Source organism: Nanorana parkeri, unplaced genomic scaffold (assembly GCF_000935625.1).
Source record: "Nanorana parkeri isolate BGI_ZX_2015 unplaced genomic scaffold, ASM93562v1 scaffold213, whole genome shotgun sequence".
Taxonomy (NCBI): domain Eukaryota; kingdom Metazoa; phylum Chordata; class Amphibia; order Anura; family Dicroglossidae; genus Nanorana; species Nanorana parkeri.
The window spans coordinates 877784-896302 of record NW_017306481.1 but is presented as its reverse complement, the minus strand read 5'-3'; the positions used below and the strand labels follow the sequence as shown (position 1 = coordinate 896302).

At 40.6% G+C, this 18519-nt stretch overlaps 1 protein-coding gene across 1 annotated transcript; it reads left to right on the top strand.

Annotated features, from left to right (window-relative positions):
• The first annotated feature begins 208 nt into the window (after positions 1-208).
• Positions 209-18278, top strand: LOC108786462 (solute carrier family 7 member 13-like). Its single transcript, XM_018555763.1, has 4 exons — positions 209-964; positions 9772-9903; positions 15118-15482; positions 17956-18278. Exons 1-4 carry the CDS (start codon positions 241-243, stop codon positions 18199-18201), a joined length of 1467 nt encoding a protein of 488 aa, XP_018411265.1. The 5' UTR covers positions 209-240; the 3' UTR covers positions 18202-18278.
• Positions 18279-18519: the final 241 nt, after the last annotated feature.

Below are 18519 nucleotides of genomic sequence, written 5' to 3'. Positions count from 1 at the left end.
CTATACATTTACATGCAGTTGGTTTAGGTAAACTTTGATTGTAGGAGGAATAACCTGTGTACCTATGTCCTCTGGACACATGTGTCCCTGGGTTAATTAAAACATGTAATAATGTTTAATGAGTGATACATTTTATGAAGCCTGTTTAATGAACAAGCAGACGTGCTCATTTAAACCTGTGCCTAACTAAACAGTCACTGCTTTGCCACCTCTGTCATTATTAGCAAGACTAATAGCAAGATGCTGCAGTCAGAGCCACCACCACATGAGCAAAACACAAATGAAACAGATGGAAAAGTTTGTTTGAAAAGACGTTTGGGCTTTTTTGATAGCGTGAGCTTTCTAGTGGGCAGTATTATAGGTGCTGGAATATTTGTCTCTCCTAAAGCTGTTCTGGAATACTCACAGCTCAACATCGGTGTGACACTATGCATTTGGGCAGCTTGTGGTGTGTTGTGCATATTGTGCACCCTTTGTTATGCAGAGCTGGGTTCATCTTTGCCGTTTGCTGGTGGAGAATATTACCATGTCAGACGAGGACTGGGACCTATACCAGCTTTTGTCACCATCTGGACTTTAACACTGTTTATAAGGCCATCATCCAATGCAGCCAGAGCCCTGACCTTTGCCGAATATGTGAGTCGTCCATTTTATGGCGGATGTTCTCCACCTGATCTTCTCAAGAAATCCTTAGCTATTGGAATTCTCCTCATTTTGGGAGTCATAAATTCTAAGAGTATCAAGTTGGCCACATGGGTCCAGAATGTATTCACAGTCCTCAAAATGATGGCCTTGGCTCTTATTATTGTCTATGGTTTCATCGAATTTGCAACTAATCCATATGCTTCAAAACCCTTTGAAGATGCTTTTAATGGAAACGTTCCAAATGCAGCACAAACTGCAGAGGCCTTTTATCAAGGGCTGTATGCCTATGGAGGATGGAACTACCTAAACTACATGGCAGGTATGTGTCATTTCTTTTATGAATATTTGTAGATATTTTGTTTAATTAGATTGGTACAGATGGGCACCAGCTGGGTACAACAATCACTTTTTGGGGTTGCTGGGTCATTAGACATGACTTTCATTCTTTTCGGTTCTGCTGGGAAAGTTTCTCAGCAATTTTGGCAATCCTTGATCCCAGAGCAGGAAATTAATGTACACAGCTACGAGTTAAGAAAAGGCTAACTTTAGGGCTTAGAGTGACATTAAAGGCTAATTTTTTTCCCTCCCCCCAATGTTAATGTCAGCACTTACCTTAAATGATGTCTTTTAATCTTCCTCTTCTTTCCTGATGTTTTCATCTGTCCCTCCAGCGGTGCGGCGGCTCTCCGATCCAGCGCTGACTCCTCTCTGCTTGCAGGCACTTCCGATCCAGCGGTGTCTGCATGCGGGTGCATGCGTCAATAGACTTACCTTGCGTCTCTGCTCGTCTCCTGGCCAAGAATCCGAACTGCGCATGCGCTCGCCCCAAGATGCTTTGCGGCCGCCGGAGCAGTTTCGTTTTCTCGGACGGGAGCACGCAGCGAAAACAAGGTAAGTGTAAACCGCTGTTGTTGTTTTTTAAAAAAACTTTTTGCCTATATCTACTGCTTGATAGCAGTAGATATAGGCAAAAAAAAAAAAACGGAGGCTTTTAAACCCCTTTAAATTTGGAAGGGATTTACTATTAGTTTGATCTCAGAGTATGGTATCGTTCTTTAGGCCTCTAGCATTGGAAGCTTTGTGCTGAAATCATTCAGCCCAGAGCTTATTTATCACTGTTACAAACAAATCATATCCAGAACAAAAGAAGTGTTACCAGTGGCAGAACTACCACCATAGTGATGCACACAGCCTCTGTGGGGCCTGGGGCAAAGGGGGGCCCAGTCAAGAGCAGGGCTGAGGTACTTCTTTTTCTTAGTTCCATGGTCACGCACCGCTCTGTATTAGCGAACTGCTGTGCCTCTGCCTCCTGCCAGCCAGTGTAAAAGTGCTGCGGTGGATTGATCTACTCTTTGGCTTGGCAGTAGCCGAGCCAATCCAAAGGAGATGGAGACAGAGCTGGAGACGGAGCAGGAAGATACTTGTACACTTTTCTAAAGGGGATGGTGGGCTGGGGCAAATAAATGGTTAATGGCAGATTATTGGTTGGCTGCAATGTTGTAATCTCTACACTAAAACAAATGAAAGCTGGGGAAATGGGAGTTATAATTTGTTACCCCACTTTCCCCAGCTTCACTGATGTAGCAGTGTTATTTTAAGTTATATTTACACTGCCACAATAAAGAAACTCTGGAAAGAGGGTTACATTGCACAGTGTAATCCTTCTATAGTGTAGCAGTGTATTTATAACTTAAAATACTGCCACCCCAGTAAAGCTGGGGAAAGTAGGGTTACAAAATATAACCCTCCCTCCCATTTCCCCAGCTTTCATTGGTGTGGCAGTGTTAGGCACCATTCACACATAACGTTTGCATTTTCCACGCAGCATAAAAACGCGCAAATATTAACATACGCGCAGATTCCATAGTTTGCGGCAGACTATCGTGCTTGGACTTTTTTGCGCGACCAGTGTTTTCGTACTACGTGAACGTTGCGCAGGTGTGAACTAGATACATTGGAATGTATTGTTTTTTATGTTTAGCATGTTTCTGCACATACGAATACGCGCGGAAACCTTCTAATGTGTGAACAGAGCCTAAGGGCCTATTCACATCAAGCCCGTGCGCAGTTTGCTGGGAAGGGGGCCAATATAAAATTTTGCTATGGGGCCCTGCGATTTCCAGTTATGCCCCTGAGTGTTATGCAATAAAGCATAACACAGGTTAATAATAACCTCTATGAATAAACCTACGGGTGAAACATGTGACAGTTTGTAGCTGGTTGGGGGTGTGCAGTGCTGGTATTTGTTGCTTTATACACTTTTATTCACTGTTATACTGGATTTGCTTTGAATTTCAATGAAGTCTGAAGTATTGGAATTCTCTGGATGGTGCGTTCTGTCCGTGTACTACTGCATAACACAGGTAGTTTTGGTCATTCTTTAACTGATATTTCTAGCTCCATAGCAAATAAATAATTTTTATTCCTCCTATATACAAGCTGAACATCAGCAAATTGAATCTGAAATAACTTGATCTATTTAAAACTTGTCCTGTGCAGGCAGTGTAATATTCAATATGATCAGCTGTTTTAGGTGAAAGGATGCATACCAGAAAAGCTATGTAATGCCTTCCAATATTATTAAGCATTTACTTTTATAGTGTATATGTAGGAAAATGTTTTCCCCAGACCATGTCTGTGTATTATATATCAAATATGACATGCTTGTTAAAGTAGATCTAAACCCCAACTAGATGTCATCTAACTTAAATAGAGCACTGTGATTCATAAACAATTGCCATTTTTGCTTTTATAAAATACTGTTTTAACTTTTTTTTATCCTTTTGTGCATCTTGGTGCTGCTGATCTCCTGAAGCTGTTGGTTCTGTTCCAAGCTACATGGAAAAACACAATTGTGTGTATTCTTTATCAGTGTTTTCCATTAATCATAAGGGAACTATCATGCAGGAAATCAAGTAAGGGTTCATGGTATCCATTAATATCTAGGAAATATAAAAGCAGACATCCCAGTTAAAATGATCAATCTTTGCTATGGGCTCTTGCCTTTAATTTAATGAAAATCAACTGCTCAAGTTAATGTGGTTTTATCTGTTCAATAGTCTACAATCTCTGATTGTGTCACTGTGTTTTATTAATAATCTTTTTTACCTACCTGACCTACGACTCAGCAAACAGGTCAGACATAAATGTTCTCTAGTAGGACTGCTGTTTACAGCTTGGATACATATACTCCCGGGGTGGTGTGGTCAATGGGGGTCCAGTGTGCTGCTCCAATTATGGTTGGACCGAGGTGTCCAACTGTAATACTTAACAGAAAAAAGGAGAGAGCAGGAGCGCAACTGCCTGGTGCCAGGTATGTGGATGGAGAATGATGGGTAAATGAGGGTGTGTGTAAGTGAAGTGGTGGAGGGGGTGTTGAGTAAGTGCTCTGTTTGTGGCTAAGTAAGTGCTCAACACCCCCTGCTCCACTTCACTTACACACACCCTCATTCACCCATCATTCTCCATCCAATACCTGGCACCAGGCAGTTGCACTCCTGCTCTCTCCTTTTTTCTGTTCAGTATTACAGTTGGACACCCTGGTCCAACCAAAATAGGAGCAGCACACTGACCCACCATTAACAACACCACCCCGGGAGTGCACTAAGCAGTCAGTCTTATCTGAACTATGGACATTGAGTAAGCTATTTTAAGTTCTATTTAGAAGCACAGTGCTTTAGAAATATGTATCCAAGCTGTAAACAGCAGTCCTACTAGAGAACATTTACGTCTGACCTGTTTGCTGAGTCATAGGTCAGGTAGGTAAAAAATGATTATTAATAAAACACAGTGACACAATTAGAGATTGCAGACTACTGAACAGATAAAACCACATGTCCATGCTGTTCCTGCTTCATATCTTGTTCAATAATTCTGGCATATCTCCCAACTTTCTGAGATGAGAAAGAGGGACACCTTCCAGTACAATGTATTTAGGTAATTGACCCACCTCTGCCACATCCCCAAGGTATGCGGACCATGAAGAATTTACATAGTTACATAGTTACATAGTATTTGAGGTTGAATAAAGACATTAGTCCATCAAGTCCAACCTATTAGGATCTCATTCTAGGAGTACCCGTACCCCTGTATATTACGGTCCCTTAAGAAATCATCCAAAAGTTTCTTGAACAATTCCACATTATTTGCTGAAATCACCGCCTGTGGCAGTGAGTTCCAGACCCTAACTGATCTTACTGTGAAGAACCCCCTTCGCACCTTGTGCTGGAATTTTTTTTCCACCAATTTTAGGTGATGGCCTCTAGTTTTTGTAACGGAGTTAATTTTAAACAGTTTATCGCTAATGTTGCTACCACCATTAAACATTTTGTACATGGAAATCATATCCCCCCTTAATCTCCTCACCTCTAATGTGAACATGTTTGAATTTAGTAGCCTCGTCTCGTAGCTCTGGTCCTCCATACCCCTAATTAGTTTGGTTGCCCTTCGCTGGACTTTTTCCAACTCAAGGACATCTTTTCTTAGTACTGGTGACCAGAACTGGACCGCGTACTCCAGATGAGGTCGAACCAATGATCTATAAAGTGGCAAAATTATAGACTTGTCCCTGCAATACATCCCCTTTTTAATACAGGACAAGACCCTGCTAGCTTTGTTTACAGCAGCCTGGCACTGCAAACTACCTTTCAGTTTGTGGTCTACAATGACCCCCAAATCCTTCTCCATTTCTGACTTCCCCAGCGGCATACCCATAATTGTATAACCCATTTGTTTATTTTTTATTCCAAAGTGCATTACTTTGCATTTATCGACATTAAACCTCATCTGCCACATTAATGCCCACTCCCCTATTTACATGAAACAAATGACTGATTACACCCAGAATTCTAATACTTTTCCTTTATACTGCCTTTTTGAAATACCAAACAAGATAAGTAAGAGATAAGATAAAGGCTGTAGGTTATAATAACACTTTTGACAGTTAAATATTACCTTTTCATAGCTATCTGTACATCAGACCAAGAAGAGGGACAACTGAAGAGGAAAGAGTGACAGAGGGATTAGGTTCCAAATGAGGGACAGTTGGGATGTTTGTCAAATACCTTTATCAGTCATTTTATCTATTGTGTGTGACCAGTGCCATTTGGTACCTACGGTCATATCTCAAATTGGAATGCCTGCTCAATCTCCTCATCTCTTCAGCATTACAGCAGTGGTTCTCCATATTTCATTGCAATGCTTGATTGTACTGCTTACTTCCAGATTATGGCTGACAGTTGGCAAGGCCTATTGGAAATCAGCAATCAGACTGCTGCTCATCTTGTTAATTTTTATTTACTTTGGCCTGTTCTCCTGACCACTACTGTACCTCTTTCTCTAATCTGTGCCAATCCCGGCACTGTATCTGTTTATAGATAAAATGGTTTTTAGTAGCAGCCACCCAGTGTCTGCAGAGCATGATTGCGATTTTCAAAGTTCAAACCTGTGCTAGTTTAGATTGGATTCTACAAAAAGTTGATTATAAGCAGAGCACCACACTCCCCCATTGCATCTCACAATGCAATCTGAGCACATCTCTGTTGGTGGCTAGAACACTGCATTCCAGCATGTAGTGTCTTCTGGAAATCAGAAAGTGGATTTTCCCTCACTTCCTGTTTTTTTTGCAGGACAGGAAGTAAAATGAAATCTCCCCAACAGGACACAGGCATTAAAGAATAAATTGACAAAGTCTTTATTCCTGCCCTATTTCACCCTAGGCTGAAAGAAAATTAGTTTTGTCTATGTATAAATTTTAAACACAATGTATATGGTATCATCTACATCTGCTCATTACGTACATACACAGCCTCTGTGTCTTGCTTTGCAGTGCTTCTTACAATGAAAGTCCACAAGTTAGCCAACAGTTCAGTTACAAATGATGGGTCTACAGATGGTAAATCCTGCAATAATAATAATTCAAAATATGTACTCCCTAGAAATAAACTATACTTTGCCTTTTAACATTTTAAAGCACAATTAACTTGCCACTATTGCTCCCGTGCCAACACTCATCATACAGAGTTTCCAGGCCACCCGTAACCACTAAAAGTAACTTCTCAGGACATTCCTTCTGTATAAAAAATAGATCAATATACATTAATATCAGCTCCTTGGTGCAGTGGTTAGCAATGATACCTTTAAACACAGAGCTCGTTATAAGAATTTAACCTGAACTCTGTCTGTATGAGACTATATGTTGACTGTTGCCTAACCTGGCCCTGGCGTGTCTATAAGGTTCCTTCCGCATGCCATTCTGATTAGGTCTTTCTGATAATTTTTCAGTAGGACCTGATCGTAAACACAATGATGGTCTATGGATATTTGGATGTAAATGGATGTGCGTCCATTTACATCCGATTACCCCTGAGTGTGTCTAGATCTGGAAGATAAAATGGAACAGACTTCTATATTCGTGGACCTGATCATGGCGAATCGGGGGTAATTGGATGTAAACAAACATATATCCACTCACATTTAACTGCCCATAGACCTAACATAGGTCTAGTTAGTTCATTTTTTTCCTCCAAAACTGGATGGACATGGATGTCACAAAAGTGACATTCGTTCCATACTGCTCCGATCAGCAGGGGATCTGTGCACGGATCCCCTGCTGATCGGAATGGAGGGCACCCGTGTGAAAGGGGCCTTCGGCTGTTTATAAGGATATTGGATTGTAAGGTTCACTGGATAAATAACTGATGAAAGTTCTGGTCTATACTGAAATTTAAACACTTGGAAGTTTTTCATCTCATAGCGCAAACTGCTTTCCTAAACTTATCCAATCAGTTATTTCTGCCAGCTTTAATTTATTAAGACAATGCTCCGGTATGTGGTTTGATGAATTTAAGTGGGAAGCTATTTCCAGCATGTATTCACAGATGGGAAATTCTCTAATGATATTGTAAATGAGACTCATTGCTTTAAAGTGCATTTTATGGCAAAGTAAAATATGCTGCACTTTAATTGCACAATCGACAACACAGACTGTTTACCCCCTAGGTGGAAAGGAATTAGCTTTCCAGCTGAGCGCTTTCTTACTAAGTGTACATATGTTCAACTATAACATTGTATACATGCCAATAATTGCTCGGTGTAGCAACACTTCGTATTGTAAAGCTATAATTAGATGTAATCAGGTCCGCTAAAATGTTCTTGGATATTTGTGTTGTTTTGTACATTGTGTACCTGTCTGTTTAACTTTAGATGTCAGACAAACAAAGCCTATGCCACAATAAAACCACATTGTTCAGAATTAGTCACAGCTGATTTCAGTTACATTTACATTAACTACAATGGTATGCATGGGGTATCTGAAAGAAACTGTATCTGTTTTCAGGTTATTCTGCAAAGTGTATAGTTCTTCTTTAAACAAGTTGGATTAATTCACTTTGCTATATTTGGAAGTGTTGGGGGTTTGCTCCACCGCCTCTGCATGTGCAGGAATTTGTGAAAAGAGAGTATATTGGGATACTTGGAGCTAAAGAACAATACCACAAGCATTCATCCTATAAATAACTTTAAAATAAAAAGTTTACCAATTGAAACAACTTGACTGTATGTAAAAATATGTCAAATTTATATTTTAGTCAATTTGGAAGATTAAAGTGGAATTCCAGCCAAAACATATTTCTGGTTTTAGATAGAAGGGGGAAGGATTTGAATCCTTGCAAGGATTAAATTGCTGTCTGTGCTCCTGATGAGTTGACCCCCACCCCTTCCTGTCCTGGTAACAGAAGAGGTAATAAGTGGATTTCCTTCCCCCAAAGTCAGAATAAATTTGACCTCTTACAGTTGTCACAGGAAATAGTGTCCCCATTGTTTCCCCCCTTCTTATTTCCTGGGGACAGGGATCTCTTTAATAGGACACAACAATAAAAACCTTACCAGGGTTCTAACCCTTCCCCATTCTACCCAACACTAGAGAAAAAGCATTAGCTGACCACTACCTACAAGGTCTGCCATGTTTCTAACTACGCCATCATCAAGAAATTGTTTCTTAAACAGGCAGCCATCTCTCCTCTTTCCTCTAGCTCATAGAGTGATATATATCCCTCTAGTGCTGCATACAGTATGTGTATGGTCTTGCTGTCTGGTTGACTGATTTTGCGGTCAGTGACAAGGCTCTATACAGGGCATAAGAAGGCAGAGAAGAGAAGAAGCCACTCCTCCACTGCCCATTTACTAATATAGCATGTCTACTGATGATGGGGCATGTAATAGCAAATATTTGAGATGACTCTCCCTGAAGCTGTACACCCTATCTCTCAAGCTATATATTTGTAGTTTAACCAGAGAAAGAGGTAAAATAACAGTTCCAGATGCACCTGATAGGGGAGTTTAAGTACACTGTTGGAGTGTTAAGCAGCAAGGGAGCCCATCAATATTTTGCTGCAGAGCACCATGATTTGCAGTTACACTCCTGCAATACCCAAGATATCAAAGTGTCACTAAACTCAGGAGTTGTGTCTTGAAAATACATTCAACTACCTTAACTGTTAACAAAACTGTATCTTATTTGTGTATTACTCGGCTGTAGATCCTCAAATCATCTCCGATTTGGTGCTGACACTGTCCTTCCTTCTGTAGGGTGGCTACTTCTGTTGCTCATGGTCACTGTGTGTTGTAAAACAGCCACCGCTCCAAGCTCACTCCCATGATAGACTATAATTTCAAACCAAATTAGTAAACTATACTTGAGATTGTAATCCATCACGGGAGCAATCTTGGAGCAGTGGCTACTTTATAACACACACAGGGACCATGGGGAACCAAAGTAGCCACCCTCCAGAAAGTAGGACAGTGTCAGCGCAAATTCAGAGATGATTTGAGGATCTACAGCTGAGTGATACACAAATAAGATACATTTTGCTAATAGTTAAGGTACTTGAATGCATTTTTAAGCTTTAACTTCTGAGTTCAGTGTCACTTTAGGATTGAAAAGTTGTGTTGTTATCCAATGTTCTTCTTTTAAAGATTGAAAATATTCAAGGCAGCAGAAACATATGATAGAAAGCCTGAATGTTCAAATGGTTTCTTTCACCTGAACCATAGATCACTTGTTCAGCATTTTCCTATGACAAAGGTTGCAGTACATTTTATTGATTAATTTTGGTTTCTGTTTTCCAGAGGAAATAAAAAACCCAAGCAAGAATATTCCTCGGAGTGTAATTACAGCCATGTGTGCTATCATTGTCTTCTACTTGCTGGTGAACATCTCATACCTTACCGTCCTGACACCCAGAGAGCTTATATCCTCAGGTACATTATTTTCAGAAATAAGTAGAGAATTTAGCGTCATATGCTTCTTCGATATTTGTAAGTTTAAAGTAAAACTTCTTACAAAACATATAGTTTAAGGTGGTAAGTAATGGTATACTTATTTTTACAACTCTACTATATGGGCCGGTGCACACCTATGCGACTCCCCACTGCGCTGCAATTGTGCCTGATTTCGTGCGGATTGCCGAGCGGTCAGAAGTCGTATAGGTGTGTATCTATCGTGCTGAGAGTGCCATTATTTTCCAATGGCAGGGCGGATTGCGCGTTTTCCCGCTGCGATTCCACCCATGCTTGTGAACACGATCGTGGCTAAAACAGCTGCACGTCATGTATCACAGAAATAAGGTATATGTACCTACAAGGTAAAAGAGGAGCCAACTGTGAAATGAGCAATTGAAATTAACAATCTAAATTTGACTTTTGTCACCCCGGATTGATATTTGGCTGATTCATGCTAAATTGGCCAAAATTCGATCCGTTTGTACCCAGCATACGACCTAGGTTATCATCAAAGTAGAGGAAAATAAAATAGGAGGTGAGTACAGGAATAAGTTAAGGAATAATATAACAGTGCATGAGTCCAGGAAGGGAATTTTTAATTTCTCTTTGTCTGTGACATGCTGTAACATACTGTGCGGCTCATTTCACTGTTGGCTGAAAAATTGCTGGATAAGCAGTGCTTGGAGCAAATTAGCTGCAAGCACTGTTCGGGTATTCTGACAGTAGCGAGTGCCACTGTTAGAATTCAACAAACACAGCAGGATATTTGTTCGACCACAGTGAATGGAGGAATACAGGCTTAACAAAAAAATATGGATGCCAACTCCTGCTTCAGTGCCTAGATGAATCTCTGAATTATGGAAATTCAGTGCCATTTATTATTTTGGTGCAGTTGCAATGACCCTGGTAACAGTGCCCCCAACAACAACAAAAAAGGTTGTTGCCCCGTGCAGCAAGCTTGCTGCTTACAACTACTAAGGCTCTGTGCCTTGTGTACACGTGGGTAATGATGACCATGACTATTATTTTTGCCGTCTTGTACAGATGGACCTTGCCAAACTACACAAGCTCCTTAAATATAACCCAGCTCACAAAGTCTTAAATTTAGATGCAGGTCAACCTTTTGTAATGTTATGCCTAGTCTCTGCGATGTTATCCTGCATATCCTCTTCTTACTACATTAATAATAATGCTTCCTACACTAATGACCGTTGTGTCATGAAGTAGTACTTGAATAGCTTTACTTCCTGTGGTGTTACAACTAATTATGCTTTCAATGAACTGCATGAAAGGGTATAAAGGAATTCTGAAGCCCTGTTCAATTAAAAATTGATCTCAACATTTTATTGCAGTGACCTGTTTTTTTTCTTTTTTTAACAACTCAAACCATCTGTTCACTAAGTTCTTGAAAAGATTCAATAGCTGTATGTATTACATGTAATTCTCATGTATCACTGGTGACCTTGCTGTCAGTTTATTAATTGTTATGTATGTTGCAATATGGATATACTTAAAGTGACGTTAAAGTCAAACATTCCCCTCCCACCCCCCACTGCTGCTTTAAGAACTTACCTTTAATGATGCCTCTTGATCCGATCATCTTCTTCTTTCTAGTAGTTTTCAGGAGTCCCTCCAGCGTTAGTGCTGGTCTCTGATCCAGCACTGAGTCCTGTCTCTTCCTGTCCCACGGAGTCTGTGCGCATGTACGCTGCTGTATTGACTTACCCTCTGCCTCTCCTCTTCTCCTGGCCGAATATCTCTACCGCGCATGCGCCCGCCCCATGATCCTTTGCGGCCGCCAGAGAATTTTCAGATCTTCATATAGGAGTGCGCAGCGAAGACACAGGTAAGTTTAAACCTGTTTGGTAACTTTAAAAAAAAAATGTTTTTGCATATGTCTACTGCTTGCTAGCAGTAGGTGTATGCAAAAACACGCAAGGGTTTAATGACCCTTTAAAGATAACAGTAGGAGCATTATGCCTACATCTAGTTTCAGGCCTCCATACAATTGTTAACTACATCCTGGCCCCTCACATTCCTATTGGCCAATTACTATGATGGACAGCCCCATTGTCCAAGAGACAAAAAGGGGTGGAAAGTGGCTTTGCCCAAATGTATCAGCAAGATTTTAAATACAGAATGAATTGTTAAAGGTAGCTGAGGGGGTACAGGGCAACTGTACTATTTTGCCCATATGGTTAAAGCTGCCATGATTCCACAAATGTTCTTGTCCTCTGAATGGTCAGAATTATGTCACTTTGCTTTATATTTTAAATGATGTTTTTGCACTAGTCATGTAAAATCGTAAGAAACGAGCACAGAATACCCATAGATTCTACCTAAACCACAATTCTTGGTCTTCTGCAAGTCTTTCTAACCTTTTTGGTCCCTCTCACACTGGCTGCACTCGGAAATCTTAAAGTGGCTCCTTGACAACTGAGGTTTAAATGGTATCTCTTAGAATTCAAGGCAGGACAGCATTGAAAAAGTTCCTCTGGTGCTTTCAAACTCACTCAAATCACCATTCCCATGTTGGGGAGAACTCTCTGTGTCGGTAACCAATATCTTCAAGGTTCCCTCCCAGGAGGGGGGATCCTTGTAGGTTCCTTGGCTCTAAGGCCTAGTATAAGACAAAATGTTACTGTTGCATCCTCTCACGGTAAAACCCCAGAGGAAAAACCATGTGCCAGGAAGTGCTTTAGATATTTAATAATACTCCCAGCATGCATCAGCAGGCCCCCAAGCCTATTAAACATCCTCAACACAGAATAACATCTCTTTTTTTCTTTAGTAAATCAACCCCGATATGCCTTACTAACAGATTCATGTAAATACAAATCATTCTAAATGATAAAACAAAAAAATGCTCATTATTGTTTGGTGGACTCAAACAGCCTAAAGATCCTTGCAGGAACAAATCCAGATATTAGCTTCAAGCAATCTTATCAACCCACCATCCACTGGGGGGTTCTAAGCAATTTTTAAAAGCCTAGCGGCCTGATTTAAGGCCGGCGGAAATTCAACAAAACTGAGAAACAAAATCAGCCACAGGCGACCTAGTGCAAATTATTTATTCATGCTTCAAATACAAATACAATTGAATATACTAGACTATAGAGAGCATGTAACAAGCAGCAGCACAGTTCGGGTTCATGTAACAGCTCTTGTTTGAGGCAATTGGCAGGGATGGATGTGCTATCAATTGGCAATGTCCAGGATATTGACCACATATGAGTTTTCAAAGCACTGACAGTTGTTACTGAAAGGAGAGGAAAGCAGAATAAAGGCCATACACCTATAGATTATCTGCAGATTTTCTATGGTCAGATGCAAGAGATGTTTGGATTTGGCCTCCTATACCATTTTTTAAGCCTCTGTGCCAGTCTTAAAGTGACACTAAGCTCAGAATTTAAATCTTAAAAATGCATTCAAGTAATTTAAAATGAACAAAACTGTACATTATTGTGTATCACTCAGCTGTAGATCATTAAATCATCTCTGAATTGGTGCTGACACTGTAACTATTTTTTGTTCTCCAGTGTCCCTGTGTGTGTTGTAAAGTAGTCTCCACTCCAAGCTTACTCCTGTTATGGACTAAAATTTCAGGTTTAGTTTACTAATTTGTATTGAGGAAGAGATGCAATTCAAAATCAAAGACCAGACCTGGTTCTGCAGCTTTTCTTCAGCTGTGTTAGTTCACTCTAAGTTGGTGTTACAGCAGGGATGTGCGGTCAAGTGGGCAGGTAAAGCAGAGCCTCACCTTGTATTATGGAAGAAAAAGCTGTCACCTTCAAGTCTGAAGCTGACAGCTTTTTCTCCATCCAGAGTGGCTTGTAACAGGTTACACAGCAGGGAAAGCCTCCCCGGTGTGTAACCTGCCATGGACAGAGCTCTGCCTGTTAATTACAAGCGGTGCTTCATCCGGCTTTTGACAGCTATGTTAGGTTACACAGCAGCGGGCTTCCCCACTGCTTGTGTAACCTAACATAGTGAGGCAGAGGGAATGCCACAACAAGCCCGTATTACACCATTTTCAGGAAACCTGTCATGAGAAATATACGTAGGTTGCCTTTTTTAATGATTTTAAAGAAACACTGTCACTTTGCCCATTCAGGACAAAGTAACATTGACTGTAAAAAGGCCTTCCCCCCTTCGTGGCCACTGATACTCATCTCTCCAAAGTGCCCACCACTTCTTCAGCCAGCAAAAATACCCAGGCACGTAACCCCTGCCAAGAGTCATCCAACTCCTTGTATCAGGGTTGATGGCTCTTGAAAGGAGCACTAAGAAGTGATGTTTTCAGGAAGCTATACAGTTGCCTGCTGGCCCTTCCCACCAGACTTAATCTGTCTGCATTACAAAAAGAAGGAGAACCAATGGGGTCTAAAAAAAATGTATGCAATGAAAATCTAAAGGTTTTGTTAAAATGTATATCAGAGTGTTGATGTGGGAAGGAGGAACCAGGGCAAGGCCAAATATAAACGGATTAAACTTCAGCTTTAGGACCGGTTCACAACACAAACAGTGCGCTTCAGAGCGGTCAGTCTCTGGAACGCACTGAATCGCATTCTGGCCAGCTCCCTGCGTTCAGGGGCGTAGCGGTGCATTGAGGTCAATAGCACTGCAGCCACGCCCTCCACTCACAGTGCAATCGCCCGCACCTGAACGCATGGCACTTTAGTGCCTGTGTTCCGGTCCAGTGTGATCTGCAAAAATGCTGCAAGTACTATTTTTGCAGATTGCACTGGACCGGATCACAGGCACTGATGTGCCACACGATCAGGTGCGGGCGATCTCACTGTGGGCGGGGAGCGTGAAAGCGGTGCCAATTACTTCAACACACCACCACGTCCCCTCCCACCCATGAACGCAGGGAGGCGGCTGGGATGTGATTCAGTGTGTTTCAGAGCATCACCGCTTGTGGTTTGTGGCATGAATCGGCCCTTAAACATTGCAATGATAACTCAAAATAAGCTACTCAATGAAAATTCACTGTACTTCCCCCTTAAAGGAAATGTGCTAGTCATGTATTCGGGTATATGCAATTGTTCAGAAAATATTTAGGAGTACTTGTACAAGGCAGAAAATATGGAAAAACTTGCTTTTGATTTCTGCAGCCATTTTACAGTTGTACTCTGACATTCTGAACACGCTGGCTAAAAATAACATTATTGTACCATTCTGTCATTGCAGCTGCTGTCTCGGTTACTTGGGCTGATAGAGTAATCCCAACATGGTCCTGGATTATACCTGTCTCAGTGGCCCTCTCTATATTCGGTTCTCTCAATGGCGGCATGTTTATGCTGGGGAGGTTAAATTATGCTGGCAGCAAAGAAGGACATTTGCCATCACTCATCTCCATGCTCAATGTTCGTCACTTGACTCCAGCTCCAGCGATGATCCTCTCCACGCTGATTGGATGCATATTTGTCATACCTTCTGACCTTCTCTCATTGACTAATTACTTCAGCTTTTGTAGTTGGCTCCTCGTTGGACTAACTTGTATCAGCCTGATTGTTCTTCGGTTCAGGGAGCCCAATCTGGAGCGCCCATACAAGGTGAGACAAAAACCCAAATATGAATAATGTTAATGATGATAGTATCACTTGGACAAAGATTTCTTTAGTCTTTGAACAATAAGCTCTATAATAGTTGTCTCACAATTCAGGCTTGGAGTGAATTATAATTGCAACCTTATATCGCCAGCATGATAGCCCTCATGTGTAAGTAGGCAAGGTCTGTGTGCCTAATCGGTTGGTACAAAGGGCACACACAGACATATCCCTAAATAAATCATTATGTTAGCTTTCTGCAGTTCCCCACGCGGTAGGCTCTATAGCTTTTCACAGCAAGGGAGGACTGGGAACCTTTGACCTAGGGGGCAAACGCAACCAGGTAGCCTATCCATGCCAGGGACAGATTTATGTGCAAAGTGTGACATGGTGCTTCATTGATTGGTTGGTATTTATAAGGACATAGTTTATTGTGACACATCTTTTCACTTATGGCATCACCGGCAGCTCTGAGATGTCATGTGCCCAAATGCAAATAATTTCTCTACAGTGCTTGGCATTTGGTCACATACTTCTCAGAGCTGCAAATGAAGGTGGTGCTGGAAAATGTCCCTTTGCCAGAGGCTGTGGTTGCAGGTCTGAAGAGGTAGTAGGTAGATATATAATATAGCATATATAATTCCTATAGCCTGCAGCATAGTTACTATAATTCCTAACAAGTGCCACTGACTATAGGTCTCACTCTGCACGACGTCTGACCTAGTGGAGTATATCCTATTAGGGTCATCAGCCTAGCGTATCTTATTAGCACTAGCCCGGTGGGTAAATCTCCCCCTTACTGAATCCAGTTCTCCTCTGTTGCACAGTGTTTCCAATCTAGCGCTGGCAGCTTGCTGGTAGGATGATCTTGTTATCAAGGTGTTGATCTCTCACTATTTAAACAGCAGACTGAAGCTGGGCTAGTGACTAAGCTGCATTGCTTAACAGTAGTGAAGAAAAGTGGAGTCACCGGCTTGGCTATGGCCAAAGTAGGGGCTCAGTTACATACAAGTGCATTTTTCATACGTTATTGTATCAATCTGTGCTGTGATTCTGCATCCCTTGCATGCACCTCCATTTGCCATAAGATTAAAATAGATCCACAAAGGGCCACTGATATCTAAAAGCATGCCAGGGACTCTAGAATCACAAGGCAGGCCAAACAGGATTACATATCTTTTGGCCAGTATAGGAGTTTTCAAATCTGTTGTTTAACTGCATTTAGTTTTTTCCTTGAGTTCAGCTTTAAAGAGAAAGTGTAGTCTCATGAACATAAAAGTAATCAAATTAATGCAAATAATCTTATTACAATAGGTTAATGTTTTAAAACCTTGTTTCTGTTTGTTTTTATTTATATACAAGGAGGCAGGCATATTTGCTCAGTGCAGTGCTACACAATGGTTGTGCTTTACTGCTTCTTCTCACAATGCATGTCCATGAGTTAGCAAACTTATTATACTCCCTGTGTGGCTGACATCCTATTGCAACTGTTGCTAAGCAGTTAGGCCTCATTCTTGGATGCATTGGGCTGTACACCAACTGTTAGGCTGAGTGGTGGCTCATGACCGCAAACATCTGTGGAACCTGCTTAAGATTTATGCCCATTTATTTCGGTGTACGGTCGAAAACCGCCATGAGAATGTGGCCTTGGGCATTTATTTTAGTATCTCAGCTAATCTGTTTCTAATGTCTAATCTACATATCTCTGCATTTAATACAATAACAAAAAGCATGATTTGAGCATTAATTATAATTATAAAATTAATGTACAATAAACCTAATAACTCATAATACGTGCTCACAGAAAATACACCATACATTTCCTTTAAAGCATTCTTTTATTGAAGAGCTGCAGAAAGATTAATGTTTCCCTGGGTTGAATGTCCAATGATATTTTTGTCAATAAGTCACAGCTGAAATGTTGAAGGCTTCCAATTCAATTTTGTTTTGTTTGTCAAAGTTCCTCTTTGAAGCAGATCTAATTATCCACATTAAACACTTGTCTTTACTAGCCAAGATACAAAGAATGAAAAAATAAAGCGAAACAGAACCATACTTCATAAATCATATCATATTATCAATTTTTTTAATATATTTTCAAAATCTCCGGAATGATTTTCTCACATTATTACTTATATTTAGTTCTTAGTTTATTTTCCTTTAAAAGTAATTTGCAAGGAACAAACAAGTTAGCAATTGATTTTGCTTCCTTGAAGGCACCATGGAAATGCTGCTAATTTATTTTATTATCTAAATGTATTTATTTGTGTGTGTTGCTATCCCAGATGAAAATCATATTGTGTTATGTCTACATCATAGGGCTAGAAACAAACACCTACATAAAAAAACACAGGCACGAAAAACTGGGTCAGAAATAGTTACAGTACCTCGTTGGGAAGTGACCCTTATATAAAGCCTTTGATGACTCCAAATAGAGGGTACATTCGTACAATAATCAATATGTTTGTGTTGTTTACAGGTCTTTCTTCCACTTGCCTTTATTGTTGTTGGAGTGTCGGCATTTCTGGTCCTGGCTCCAATTATACAGTCTCCAAAAGTGCAGTATTTTTACGCCTTACTGTTTATGTTCAGCAGCATCATTATCTACATTCCCTTTATCCATTTCAAACTGCGAATCCCATACTTCGATAAAATCACTTGTTATCTTCAGTTACTGCTTGAGGTTTCCCCGACTGATATGTTTGAAAATCCCAAAACTGAATAATAATGTTGCTGTTTTTGATTTACAAGAAAAATTGTGTCTGTTGAGAACTGCTGTGAATAAATAAAGACGGTTCAAGTTCCTAATGTACTAAAAAGCCAGGCCATCATGTCAAATCAATATTCCATGGATGGATGAACATGTTATATACTGCTTGATGCAGGTCAGAAGGAATATCGCCTAATTACTTGAAAAATACTTCTGTCTGCTAGCCACGGGCTTGGTTCTCGTGCTGATTGTTATGGTTGAAGCTGAAAAAAACCCCTCACATTACTATCTGCAGCAAAAACATTTCTCATATCTCAAATATCAATCACATTA